Source organism: Callithrix jacchus, chromosome 3, assembly GCF_049354715.1.
Source record: "Callithrix jacchus isolate 240 chromosome 3, calJac240_pri, whole genome shotgun sequence".
In the NCBI taxonomy this organism is placed as follows: Eukaryota; Metazoa; Chordata; class Mammalia; order Primates; family Cebidae; genus Callithrix; species Callithrix jacchus.
The window spans coordinates 111,559,865-111,574,853 of NC_133504.1; the positions used below are offsets into that span (position 1 = coordinate 111,559,865).

Genomic DNA, 14,989 nt, shown 5'->3' on the forward strand with positions numbered 1-14,989 from the left:
GGCTGGAGTGCAATGGCGCGATCTCGGCTCACCGCAACCTCCACCTCCTGGGTTCAGGCAATTCTCCTGCCTCAGCCTCCTGAGCAGCTGGGATTACAGGCATGCGCCACCATGCCCAGCTAATTTTTTGTATTTTTAGTAGAGACGGGGTTTCACCATGTTGACCAGAATGGTTTCGATCTCTTGACCTCGTGATCCACCCACCTCGGCCTCCTAAAGTGCTGGGATTACAGGCTTGAGCCACCGCACCTGGCCGGAGAGCAGGACAATTCTAACACAAGAGATGGAAATTAGAGAGAACCCAATGATGAACAAGAGGAGGAGAAAGACAATGACAACAACATGATTTCCTTTGGGCAAAAATAGCTTGACAGTTTCACTAGTTCAAAAGCAGGAAGGAACTTGCTTTTCCTCATAGAACCTATCTAGAAGAGTGCGCATAAAAGATACTCAATTTTGTTTGGTTAACTCGAGTACTCATTCTATGTTACTACTCAGCAGCAGACATTGTGGAAAACAGGAGAAATGAAGTACAATTAATGAAGTAAAAAGAAGCAGGGGAAATATTTAATTGAGGTAATCTGGAACAAAACTACATATAATGAGGGGCTGACTGGTATGGCATAACACTCAGAATATTCCAGAAGTGTGCTGAAAATATGCTGATTTTTAAAAACAAGTGCAGTAAGAGTGCTGTGTTTTATAAGCATAGCCTGCATCATGATCCCCTGTTTATGAAGAGCTTATTAAAAGTTACTCTGGCTTTTGCTACATTCATTCAATATTATTCATAGAAATAAATTTCTGTTTTGCTGCTGGGGAAATTTCTTCAGACTCTTTGTGTAATTTCTCTAGCTGCCATTGTTGTAGATGTGTGTTTATTTGTAAACATCAAATTACGTTCTTATAAGGGAGCTTTATTTCAGCTAAGCCTTATCTCACCCTTATTTGAATCATTACTCAACTTTCATTGTGACAATAAGAACATGTCTACACAGGGACCAGCCAGGATAGGGGAAAAGTCCTATCTAAAGGGAAGACCAAGACTATTATTAAAAATACTTTTTGGTTTGTGTTGTGCCACAATTTTATTTTGAAACTTTCAAGCTGGTTATTTTCTCATAAATAAAGCATGTTATCAAAAATCTTCCAGGTTCCACTGGCATTCTGGTTAATTATAACATTTTATATATATGTGTGTGTATATATATATATATACACACACATACACACATGCACACACACATACACATGCTCGAGCTGGCTTTTAGTGGCTTCTTTAAACAAATTATTAGCATCTCTTTCCAACTGCATCTGTTGAGGTTACATTGTTGCTTAAAATTGGTCACAGTGAGAATATACCACAGAAAGTGTCAAGTGCTACTCGTCAATTCTTTTTTTTAAATATAGTTGCTAAATATACAGATATATAATTATTTGATTTATTTTTAATATCCAGTCGACTGACACTGAAAATTATTGAAATAAATCCTCAATATAATTGTATTTCTATAAATTAGCAATGAACCTAAAAGAATTACATTTAGAATAGCATCAAAAAATATATAGGAATAAATTTAGCAAAAGAAGTACAAGCTTTGGACTCTGAAAACTACAAAATATTGTTGAAAATAATTAAAGAGGACCTAAATAACTGGAAAAACATTTCATTGTTCATTGATTAGAAAATTTAATATTGTCAAAGTGATGACAGATATTCCCCAAATTGATATACAGATTAAGCAAATACCTATCAAAATCATAGCTATCTTTTTTTTCAAAGATTGAGAAGCCCATCTTAAAATTTGTGTGACAATGCAAAGCATGCAGAATATCCAAAATAGTATTGCAGAACAACACAGCTGGGAGATTTACCTGTTCTGATTTCAAAACTTACTACAAATCTACAATATTTGAGACAGAGTGCTCCTTGCATGAAAATACACGAATAGATCAAGGGAATCAAATTGAGAGTCCACAAATAAATACCTACATTTATGACCAATTGATGTTTGATAAGGATGTCAACACATTCCATGGACAAAGAAGAGCCTTTTCAATAAATGGTGCTGGGATGATTGGACATATATATGCAAAACAATGAAGGTGGGCCCGTGCCTCATATCATATACAAAAATGAACTTCAAAATGAATCTTTGACTTAAGTATAAGGTCTAAAATGATAAAACTCTTAGGAAAAAACATAGGGTAAATTTTTATAATCTTGGGTTAGAAAATGGTTTATTAGATATGAAACCAAAACAAAAGTGATAAAAGATAGTTAAATTAAATTTCATAAAAATTAAAAACATTTGTGCTTTAAAAGACACATTCAAGAAAATGAAAAGACAAACCATAGCATAGAGGAATAACATTTGAAAAAATATATATGATAAGTAACTTGTACCCAGATGATATATAAAGAGCTCTTACAGGCCTGTCACAGTGGCTCATGCCTGTAAACTCGCCATTGTGGAAAGCAGAAGTTGGAAGATCCCTTGAGGTCAAGAGTTTGAGACCAGCCTGGGAAACATGGCAAGCTCCTTTCTCTACAAAAAAAAATTTTTTTAATTAACCAGGTGTGGTGGTGGTATGTGTCTGTAGTCCTCGGCACTTGGGAGGCTGAGGCAGGAGAATTGCTTGAGCCCTGGAGTTAGAGGCTATAGGGTACAGTGAACCATAACCATATCACTGTGCTCCAGGCTGGGTGACTGAGGGAAACGCTGTCTTTAAAAAACAAAAAAAAGAAGCTTATATCTCAATAATAAAATGAAAATAAAGCAATTAAAAAATGGCCAAAGGAGCCGAGTAAACTTTCTCCAAAGAAGATATACTAATGGCTGACAAGCACATGGAAATATACTTAACATCATTAGCCATCAGGAAATGCAAATCAAACCAAAATGAGATACCATTTCATGCACTCTAGGATGGCTAGCTAAATAAAAAGATAATAAGTATTGGCAAAATGTAGAGAAATTGGAATCCTCATACATTGCTGGTAGTAATGTAAACTGGTGCACCCGTTTTAGAAAACAGTTTGTCAGTTTCTCAAATGTTTTTAAACGTAGAATTACTCCATACTCTTGCTGTTTCATTTCCAGGTATACATCCAAGAGAAATTAACACACGTTCATACAAAACTCATACATGAATGTTCATAACAGCATTATTCATAAGAGCCCAAAACTTGGACAACCTAAACATCAATCAATTGCCTATCAACTAATAAATAAACAAAATGTGATGTATCCATACAATGGAATATTATGTGGCCATACAAAAATATGAAATACAGATACATGCCACAGCATGGATAAACGTTAAAAAAATTATGCTATGTGAAAGCAGCCAGTCATAAATGATCACATATGGTATGCTTCCATTTACACGAAATGTTCAGAACAGGAAGTTTTAGAGGCAAAGGTAGATTAGTCATTGCCTAGAGCTAGAGGGTGGCTGAGGAGTGAAGTGCAGGATTTTCTTTAGGGATGATGAAATGCTGCAAAATGGATTGTGGTGATGACTGCACAATGATGTGAATATACTAAAAAATACTGAATCATAAAAATTAAATTTCTTAATTATATATGTGGATTATATCTTAATAAAGCTGTTACAAAAAGATATATGAACATCATTTGATACCTCAAGTCAAAACTAAATTAAGCTGTAGCACCATGATTTGAAAGGCATCCATAGTCTAGTAATATATTATCCAGGAGACAAATATTAAGAAAAAAGCAATTTCCCTCTGCTGGCTCACAATTGATCAGGCCTTTATAATAGAGTCCTGTGTCCAGTTTTAATCTCTACCTTTTATTAAGGATGTGGAAAAACAGAAGAGAATTCAGAGGAGTTCATCATAATGAAACTAAATTATTAGCAACTTGTGAAAAAATATGAAGGATGTTGATATAATTTAATCCAGAATCCGGAGGAAAAACAGAGCAGGGCATTTGGGCAATGTAAGAGAACCAAAGGCTGTCTGCTAGGAGGTAAAATCTCATTATGAGGGGAAATGAACCAGCTCTGTACCATAGCTATAGGGGATATAATTAAGTAAAGTTGGAATAAATTGAAGCCATTCAAAATTAGAATATTATAGAATATTATAACTTTACACATTGTTCTGATAGAGTAATTATTTACATAAAGACAATAACAAGAGGACTTGAAAAATATTTTCTAGAGACATTTAAGATTAGAAAGTATGAATATTTTTAGGAGTTTAAAGAACATGAAAAATTCATGAGATTTTCTGTATATAAAAAATATCAGGATCCAAAAGAAAAATACATATTAAGTGATCATGACCTGGGAAATTTCCAAGCAAAACGAATGACCAGGAAGAAATATATGAAAAGTTTTAACAGTGCTTACCATTAATTTGAAGATTGGTGCATATCATTATCTTTTTCCTATATTTTTTCACATTTTCTATAGAATACATCAATATATTTCTAGTCAACAAATACAACTTAAAAACATGGAGGATACAGTTGATCTGTGTTAGTTCTGGTGCTTGTGTCCTCTCAATAACTAATACATTTTCATCACATGTTTGTCACAGACAAGAAATGTCTACTTCAGGAGCAAAGAAGATTATGTTAACTCCTCCCCTTCCTTAATTTAGTTTCATTTTGTCTTTATGATTTATTAGGCCTATGTGATAACACTATTATAACTGCCTTTGGATTTATTATTTTTCACCAAATAGGTACTGCACACTATATTTGCTCAAATAAAATATGCTTTCAGTGAGAATTCCTCATCTCTTATTTTATTAGAGGATTATACTACAGATTTTTAATAGCAAGCTATTTCACAAAGCAAGCATGTTACCACGCAGATTGCTTAGGCATAAAGAATATACAAAGAAAAAAATGTAAATGGATTGTTTCCAGAGTGCTCTGGTTTAATTATATTGCACAATGCCTTTGATTCATCTTTCTTCTGTTGATCTGGCAACTCAGCAAGCGTTTACTGAGTGATTTACCATGGGCAAGTTTCTTCTCAGAGTTTCAACCTTGTTGTATTCCCACATAACAGATAAATAATTTTTTTTTCAATTAATCTAAGTTAATAATTTAGAGTGCTTATTTGGAGATCTCAGGTAAGCAAGCCTGCTGGAGAGTAAGCTCATAAGCAGAAGGTGTATTTAGTCTTCTCCTATATATTTTTTTGACATTCATCAACAGTCCTACTTATGCCCTACTGGCTTTTCTATATTCATTTTAAGTTTGATGTCATTAATGATGACACGATAGTATTTACTTTATATACCTTTCTTTCTCTACAGGTGTCGTCCCCAAGTAATTCAGATTTCTGAACTCCACTTCAGCTCCTATTTCTGGGATAGGATCCTTGAAGATGTTTGTTTTAAAAACTCCCTGCATTAAAAACAATCAGGCTCAAGGCCAGTCACAGTGGCTCACAGTTGTAATCCCAGCACTTTGGGAGGCCAAGACAGGTAGATCAGGAGTTTGAGACCATCCTGGCCAACATAGTGAAACTCCTTCTCTACTAAAAATACAACAACAACAACAAAATTAGCCAGGTGTGGTGGCAAGTGCCTGTAGTTCCAGCTACTTGGGAGGCTGAGGCAGGAGAATTGCTTGAACCTGGAATGCAGAGACTGCAGTGAGCCAAGATTGCACCACTGCACTCCAGACTGGGTGACAGAGTGAGACTCCATCTCAAAAAACAAAAAAACAAAAACAAAAACAAAACAAACAACAACAATAAAAAACAGGCTCAGATGGCTCATTAAAAGGTTTTACTTATTTATCTCCTCCATAAGCCGGGGTAATCCTTGACTGGCTTGACACAGTCTCTGAGGAGTTTTTGATAAATGCAAATGCCTTGGCCTCACCCAAGGCCAATTACATTAAAATGTATGCAATGCATCAGGGCAGGCGGAGGCTGTGTGACCAGATATTAGTGTTTTTTTTTAATTGAAAATGTTACAGGTGATTTCAAACATAAAGTGAGATTTGATAACCACTGCACTAGTCTGTGAATAACTTGTGACGAGGGACTTTCTATTGCTATGTCTTGATGGTCACCATTTAATATAGTCCCCTGTGTCAGCTGTTCTACAAAGGCTTGCCAAATGATTGATGGACTAGACATCCGCTGCTGTATTTGCTCATCCCTGATTCCTGAATGGCATTAGATGGGTCTGGTTCTAGATTTAGTCATGTTGGTCTTCATTTTCTTAGCACAGGTGCAGCAGTGAACAGCAGTGAGAGTCTCCCTCCATCCTCGTCTGTCAATGACATCTCCTCCATGTCCACGGACCAGACCCTGGCATCTGACACTGACAGCAGCCTGGAAGCCTCGGCAGGACCCCTGGGTTGTTGCAGGTGACTAGCCGCCTGCCTGCGAAACCCAGCGTTCTTCAGGAGATGATATGATGGAACACACACACACACACACACACACACACACGCACACAGACACTCACGCACACACACAAATGCAGACACACAACATCAAGAAAACAGCAAGGCAGAGAATCCAAGCCTAAAATTGAATAAATCTTTCAGCCTGCTTTTCCCCAGAGTTCTGTATTACAGCTAAGCTCAAATGTATATTTAACTTCTAGTTGCTCTTGCTTTGGTCTTCTTCCAATGATGCTTACTATAGAGAGCAAATCAGACATAATTAGAGAAGACTTTTCCATAAAGTGTAATTTTAATGGCTGCAAAACCAGCAACCTGTAACTGCCCTTTTAAATGGCATGACAAGGTGTGCAGTGGCCCCATCCAGCATGTGTGTGTCTCTATCTTGCATCTACCTGCTCCTTGGCCTAGTCAGATGGATGTAGATACAGATCCGCATGTGTCTGTATTCATACAGTACTACTTACTTAGAGATGCTACTGTCAGTGTCCTCAGGGCTCTACCAAGACATCATGCACTGGGGTACCACATGGTCCATTTCCTGTGATCTATTACTCTGACATAATCCCATCTGTAATATATTGCCAGTATATAAGCTGTTTAGTTTGTTAATTGATTAAACTGTATGTCTCATAAGAAAACATGTAAAGGGGGAATATATGGGGGGAGTGAGCTCTCTCAGACCCTTGAAGCTGTAGCTTCCAAATTTGAACGGATTAAATGGCACCTGTATACCAATTTGTAGAAAGAACATATGTGATGCTTATATAAAGTGTGGGGGGAGTGGGTAACAGTTTTCAGGCACAAAATGGGTTGGCCTTTAGAAGGCAGGTGTGAATAAAAGCTGAGAGTCTTTTCTGTGACAGTGAAGAGTAGGAGAGACTGGAGAGTAGTGTGGACTGAGACCAAGAGGAGGTCATTACTCAGATTCTAGGAGACACCGGCGGCCCTATTTTAGAGATTTGGCCCTACTCCCATTTGTCATTTCTCAATTATTGGTCACAAGAAAACACCACTGGAGAAAGTGGCAGGTGGTGAGGCAAGGTTATTGTGTGCACTTTTGATGGTAAGAATCTCTCCTTGGAATTGAGCAGAATTGCCTCTGTGTGAATTCCTTCAACAACAACAAAATGAGTCTTCCTAGACTACTTTCAGATTGTGGGTTGTGTTTTCCATGTGTGGGCTGCTTCCCTGGTTCATACCCCACCAAAGTTTTATTTTGAGAAATAATATTACTTTCCTCTTCTGGAATAAAATAATCAATAAGAATAAATCCCCCAAAGCACAGTGTGAGTCTCAGGTTAGCATTTGAAAACATCTCCAGAGATATTATTATTCTGCAGGAGTTTCCCCGACTCCTTAATGTGGCTGATGTTTCATGTTTATTTATTTATTTTCATAAGTATGAGCAATCGAAGAAGGGCTGATCATCTGAATTTTGTAATGCAGTAGATGTAAGAGCAATAACTCTGCCCATAAATTTACTGCTGCCAAATAGTTTTAGCAATATTAGTTTGTCTTAAAAGCCATGAAGCATTAATGTCAATGTTCAGCAAAATTTCCTGAATTTAGCTTAAATTAAAAGAAAGTGCGTTCCTGAGCACTTAAGGAGGCACTGTGAAACATCTTGGTTATATACAAGGCAATACCAAGGTGATCTCAGCAATAATCAGTTCAGGCTTCCCTTCTTATTCACTTCGAAGTATCCATCACAGTTATTTGCACTCTGGCCATGTTGGTGCTCACCAAAGTGGTGATATTTCACCTGAAGAAGTGAAAGACAGGAAATATATGGTTGATGAGTGTGAACTGATTGAAAAATAGAATTCCCCCCTGAAACAGAGCAAACAAGAATGCCAGTGCTCTGAAAACTGCCTTAAATACAATAATAGGGAAGTTTCTTTCTCTCTTCAAGCAATAGAGTCCACAGGGAACTGCATCCACCTGCACCATCATCATGCCAGTGGTGCTGCCATTCTGAGATTGTTTCACACAGTCGGATTCAGTACACATGGTCATTTGTTTAAAATAAAGAGAAGAACATTCCTTTGTGCAGCTTGTCCCCTGTAATAAAAATGACCCATTCTCTCTATTTTGCTATCATTTATTTTTTGGTTAATATTGCTGACAACCTGATTGTTAAAAATACCTCCTCAGTCACATGAGCTCCCTCTATTATCTTTCGGTCATATGCCTGTTTTTGTTTTTGTTTTTTAAAAAAACTTCTCCTCTCTATATCTCTAATTCTTTACTGATTTTTCTTTCTCTGTACTTTTCTCTTGATATATCTGTGGCCTCTCCCCTCGCTTGCTTTATTCCACATGGGATTAAGTGCAGAGAGCAGGGAGCTGCTTTAAAGAGAGTCTCAGGGGAGTTTTATTGGCCCCCAAGATGACATCACAAGGCAAAAGGAAGTTTCCAGTCAGCATCTTCAAAGAGCTTGACAGGCTATCCCTCATATCTGCAGAAGTGGTGATGTTTTCTCCCCTCAAATTAAACCAGGCAAGAGCTGGACAGAGCCCCTCCCCCACTATTAGCACTGTCCCAAAGCTCACTGAGTCTTATATCTTCTGTGCATGGCTCTTGCGAGCTGGTTAGCTTTAGCCAGATTTCCCTTATGGACAAGAGAAAAATGGAACAAATCCCTCGAATTTAAGTATCATTTACAAATGGAGGTAAGGATTTAGCCCCCAGAATTTTTGCAGGATCAATTTTATTAAATGATCAAAAAAAGGTAGATGATAGAGCAACAAAGAGAATCACCACTGTAAAAGCCCTCCAGTCCTTTACCCGCTAGGTCTGCTTTCTTATAATATCTCTAGGAGGTGATGATATCAAATTAACAGAATATAGTATGTTCTGCATTCAGTTGTCTTACACACACACACACACACACACACACCCCAAATATTTATTAAATAGTCACTTCCCAGGAATGTCCTAACTTTTCAGGTAGGCAAGTGTCAAGTCTCCTGGAAAATATTTCAGAAAAAAATGAGGGGGCTCTACCCGGGACTGGGCTCATTTTGGAACATGAAATTGGCACTCTGAGGAGCCTTATCTTCTGTCACTTCCTATGGGGCAGCTGGTTTGCAGAGATCCTTAATAAAATCTTTCTCAGTATTTTGTAGGAAGGATGGCTGTGTACTCATGTGCAGGGAGAATTAAACTGCTGTGAGAGTTTGGAAAAACCACTATCACTCTACTATTAGTATGTCTTTACTATTTTTATATGTGTTTTGTGGGTCAGCGTGTTCAATTTTAAATAGGAATACACTAGCCTTACAACAGAATTTCTTCTTGTGGAATAAAAACTGATAATAATCTTTCATCTTCAGGAATCTGGTGACTGAGCTTTATAGGAACGTACCCCCACAGTTGGACCACAGCCTGGCCAGTTCCCACCAACTGGAGTAAGCTATTTAATTGACGGCCAAGAAGCTCAATAGCGTTTTCAATCCGTTATCAGAAAAATATTATCTTTTTTTTTTTTTTTTTTTTGAGACGGAGTTTCGCTCTTGTTATCCAGGCTGGAGTGCAATGGCGTGATCTTGGCTCACCGCTACCTCCGCCTCCTGGGTTCAGGCAATTCTCCTGCCTCAGCCTCCCGAGTAGCTGGGATTACAAGCACGCGCCACTATGCCCAGCTAATTTTTTTGTATTTTCAGTAGAGACGGGGTTTCACCATGTTGACCAGGATGGTCTCAATCTCTTGACCTCGTGATTCACCCGCCTCGGCCTCCCAAAGTGCTGGGATTACAGGCGTGAGCCACCGCACCCGGCCCAGAAAAATATTATCTTAAGACACTGATAGCGGCTGACTGGTAAAACAGAAAGCTGGCCTTAGCAAATGGAACTAGTAAAAAAAAAAAAAATGTAAAAATACAAAAAAATCTTTATATTCTGTCAAGAAAAAAAAAAAAACAAGGAAACTTGACTTTTTTGAATTTCAAATATTTATTGCAAAACCTAAACCATACAAAATCTATTTCGATTTGAATCCCTTAACATATGAAAAGCCACATCTTAAGTGCATTATGCTCATTATGCTCTGTAAGGCATGTTATTAGCCAGTTTTGCTGAAAAGTATGTCTTCTACAGCTCAAAAAAAGAAGTAAAATTGCTCTAGAAATTTTTGATCCCAGCCACTTTGGGTCCAAAGAGGAACCCAACTTCCCACTCATTATCCCCCACACACATTTTAATTATAGGAGTCTAACATTTTCCACAGATATCATTAAACCAAGCAAGAAAACTCCTTTCTGTAAAAACAACAAAAAAATTACTATGTACATACTTATATTAGCTATTTTCTTTGTGATTAGAGGATAAGATTTTGTTATTTCTTTTGGCACTTAGTCCTTTAACTATCTGAAAATGGTTCACTTTGACCTGTTTTTTTTATCAGCCAAACTTAAGTGAGGGGCCTCTGTTTATATATAGAATCTTGTATATGTAACTTTACTTATGTGGGACCAATGGCCAGTATACTCTAATGGACATAAATCTCCCAATCCTTATCTGGGATTATCTGTTCACCTTGCCATGTCCATCTTTCAATGAGACCTAACTTGCACTTGCCTGTTTTTCTGCATGATTGGACTCCAAAGACTATTACCAATGATGAGAATTGTCCTGTGTCAGTGTTTATAAAATGGACTTAAAGCACACACACATGCATACACATATTCACATCTACCCTTACAGTTCTTGATCAACCCTGCAAAGCAAAACTATGTACTCCGTTTCTTTGTAAGGTCTGAGTGGTGAGAACTAAATTCAGTCAGCCTAATGGGTAAAATGCAATCTCAGTGATGTTTAATAAGGATTTAAAATCATTCAAATCATTTCTGTTTTCTTTTTCATACCCTTTCCTATTTTCTCTTCCTTTATTTTCAAAATGTCTGTGGAACAAGAGGATGAATCGGGGAGAACTTTCGCTTCTTTCGACTCTTTGTAGGTGATACAGAGTTAACATATTGTGATTTCTGTTTCTTATGAATTATTAAAATCAGAGGAAATATGCTTCCCTCAACATAAAACCAAATCCAGACCCAGACGTTGTTGGAGTTTGCCTGTTGACAATGGTTATGATGCTGCTCGCTGTCTTGAGTTGCATGTACTGACAGTAGCTCTGAAGGGCCTCATGATTTCGTTTTGTCATCTGATAAATGAAACTTGTAGAATGGTCCAATTAAGCCAGGGAATAAAGAAATAAGGAATGACAATGACCTACTTTCTCACCTTGGGTCAAGAGTGTGTGATATGAATGTGACCATGTAGAAATCTGCATTTTTCATTAGACACTGGTTTCTTCTAAAAGTGATGTCATTTCTGTCTGCAGATACTCGTTGTATATCTGCAAATCAGTAATTTCTCTTTAAGGTATAAAATCAATGAAGGGAAAAAAAAAAAGATCATGGGGGGCATTAGGTAAGTAGAGCAGGGTTAAATTTTCTAGATTATCAAATTCCTATTCATTTTAACTATTTCTAACAGAAGAGGCAAAAGCCTTTGTTTATCTATACGTTATCCAATTTTAATATCTCAAACTCCCTGGATAATTAAAAAGATGATTTCATGGCTGGATGAAGAGGTCACTGCACTTGTGTTAGTTTACTTTGCAGTATCTGAACCATGTCAAGGAGTGGCCCTTCTGTTTCTGTAAATGATGTTTTATTAAACCAATTAACTATTAGAAAGCCTGGAAGATAAACATACGCATTATTACCTACTTCCTGTTGGAAGATAGAAAGCAACAGCCTTTAGTTATCTCGGGCACAGCTTCTATCCCAGTTTAAATCACAGATCCTTACGCTCTTTTAAAAAGGTCAAGCATAGGTACCTAAAAATACCCACAATAGTAAGAAGGGAGATTGCATTCCACAAGATGATTGCTCGTAGAGTCAGACGGAGTTACTGGTGCATTCTTGATACCATAGATGGTTAACAAACATTTGGTAATTTTGACCAAGTTCACAATAAGAAGAAAAAACAGTCTTAGTCTTGGACTCACTTTTCTTGAAGATTACTTATGGAGCAACCAACGTAGAAGGATGAATCTATTTACCAATAAATAACAACACTGGTCACAGCCAAAGTAGAGGTTTTTGACATTACCAATTCATCACAGCAGTGTTTTGTATTTGTAACACGTTTTTTCTCCATGGATGTTGAAAGGCATGCTTGGAAGACATGTACAAGTAGTGAAACATACTGAAAGTCCCGCCATCACAGACCACTTTATGTTGGGAACCACTGTACGTCACAAGTCATCTCTCCCTGTTCCAGACTAAATTTCAACTGCTCAACCATTTAGATCACTGTAGTCTGTTTAAGGCACTAAAAACATGCTGTAGAAATTTATATTTCTCAGACACATGAAATGTGATGACACATACAGCAACGAGTCAAACAGTCCTTTACATTTTCTACCTTATATCAACTATTTCTTACTTTTAAAGACATTCTTATCCTGGTATAAAACCCCATATAAAATAATCTTAGGGAATTTAAGGAATTAAAATTTCACTCCATAGAGTATGTGGCTTTATTTCTTCCTCACTGAACTTCTAGTAATATTCTTCACCTGATCTTGTCTGCAATGTTTAACCAAGAGTCCAGATCATTTGCAACTTGGGTATACAATATTATTCATCTCTAAAAGCCTTCACATATTGCCTAGAAGAGTGTCTCACACATAATTTGCCTTCATTAACACTTGTGAATCCATCCTGGTGAAACTATTGTCTAGAACAATTATACAAAAAATCAATTCTTATAATGCAAATAGTATTTTACACAGACCAAGGGAATTTGTAATATTAAAATATTTCTTTTATAAAAGGAAGGTTTTAAGAAAATAATGGCCTCTTCCTTCGTGTTAATATATTGCAAACTTGGATTTGGTATAAATCAAGCCTTGAAAAGATTGCTCTGAATTTCTAATTGATTTTCTGAGCAACATTCTAAAGCTGTTCATTAATTTACTCCAAAAGCATTTATTGAACACTTCTGTGTAGAAGATATCTATTGCATGGTCCTTAACCTCAAATTCAGAGTTAATAAATCTTTGTTTAAAAAAACTAGTTAAAGCAAATATTTTTATTTCATGTACTATGTTTTTAATATATTAATGTATTTAAATTAGTGGTGTGACTTGCATGAGTCCATTTTTATTATTTGCTTAAAGCAATGAAACAAGGAATCTGCTTCTTTCAATGTTCTCATTTTGTCTAATTATATATAAATACACTGCATGAATCAACATGAGAATTTTAAATATTTTCCATTACAAGAGATGAAATCATTTAAAAATTTATTTAAAATTTGAAATTCATTTAAAAAATGCACAGATGTTCTTTTCTGCATCATAGAAAGTTTGCTTTGGTATATGGTTCCTCTGCGAGCTGTTGGACCTGGATGCTGACTGACCTCGGGGCTTAGACTTTCAGCATCACTGTCTCCAAATCAGCAAATGATATCACAGTGGGTACTGAAACTTCTTTGCAGTGACATTCCTATATGAAGCCAAATCTTTGAAGTATTTTCAGTCTATGGGTAGTTGTTAGAACACTAAAATAACTTAAGGTAGAATTTCGTCATTTACTGTTTTTTATTAAAAGGTCCAACTGAGAACATCCCTGAACATCTGAACCAGAAATTTCACATAGAGCTCTAAATATTCACTCATTCATTCATGCAACAAATATTTCTTTATCGAGCACTTCAATCATCCAAGGAGTGTTCTGGGTATACACAGTTGTGATGAAGTCAGCAAATGTGCCTTCAGATGATCGGCTTTCTAGTGGGGAAGTCAGATAGAGGTAAGTACAAGACCACAAAGGAGGTTAAAAAACAAGGTGTGAAAGGGATGCTATTTTATATAAAGTGATCAGGGCAATCCTCTCAGAAGAGGTGATAATAGCTCAGACACCTGACTAAAGTGAGGGAGTGAAGCTATGACATGGAGAAAGTCATTTCAGACACCGAAGAGAAAGCAGGGGCAGGCTCTGAAGGGAGAGCTTGTTTATGTAGACAAGGAGGGGCAAAGAGTCTTGTGGATAAAGCAGAACGAACAAGAGAACGTGGGACTGTAAATGAAATATGATAGCGAAACAGGGTTAGAGCATGGCATATCTTGAGATTTCATTCTAAATATGGGAAGATGGTGGTTAGATCTGAGAGAGGAAATGATATAGGCTACATTTTCTTTTTAAAAAGATTTCTTAGGTTACAGAGTAAAGAGGAATCTTAGGAAGAAATATAAGAATGGAAACAAAAAAATTCATGATAGGATAAAACATTAATCCAGAGAGACATGATGAAGCTTAGACTCAGAAACGGAGATGCTGAGAATGATTTGAACTCTGGATCTATTGTGAAAGCAGAGCTGACAAGATTTGCTTATAGACTGACACTGTGATATGAAAGAGAAAAGAGATGACTCTAGATTCTAAACCATGAAGTAGATGTTGGTGTAATTGACTGAGATGGTGAACAATGGGTTAGAAGAACATTAGGGAGAAAATTATGTTTGCTTTTGGAATATCACTTGGAGATGTTTATTAGAATCCAAATGG

General features: G+C 36.7%; 1 protein-coding gene across 31 annotated transcripts in view; it reads left to right on the plus strand.

Moving 5' to 3' along the window:
• MAPK10 (mitogen-activated protein kinase 10) overlaps positions 1–8,499 on the plus strand; it is a 580,859-nt gene extending 572,360 nt beyond the window's left edge. For 19 of the 31 annotated variants that reach the window (XM_078366894.1, XM_054253624.2, XM_054253622.2 and 16 more), the window contains one exon: positions 6,230–8,499. In XM_078366894.1, the coding sequence (XP_078223020.1) occupies positions 6,230–6,372 (143 nt within the window). In that variant the 3' untranslated portion in view covers positions 6,373–8,499. Of the gene's footprint in view, positions 1–6,224 lie in introns of all 31 variants that reach the window. The other 12 variants (XM_078366904.1, XM_078366905.1, XM_078366902.1 and 9 more) reach the window with 1 other exon arrangement.
• Positions 8,500–14,989: the final 6,490 nt, after the last annotated feature.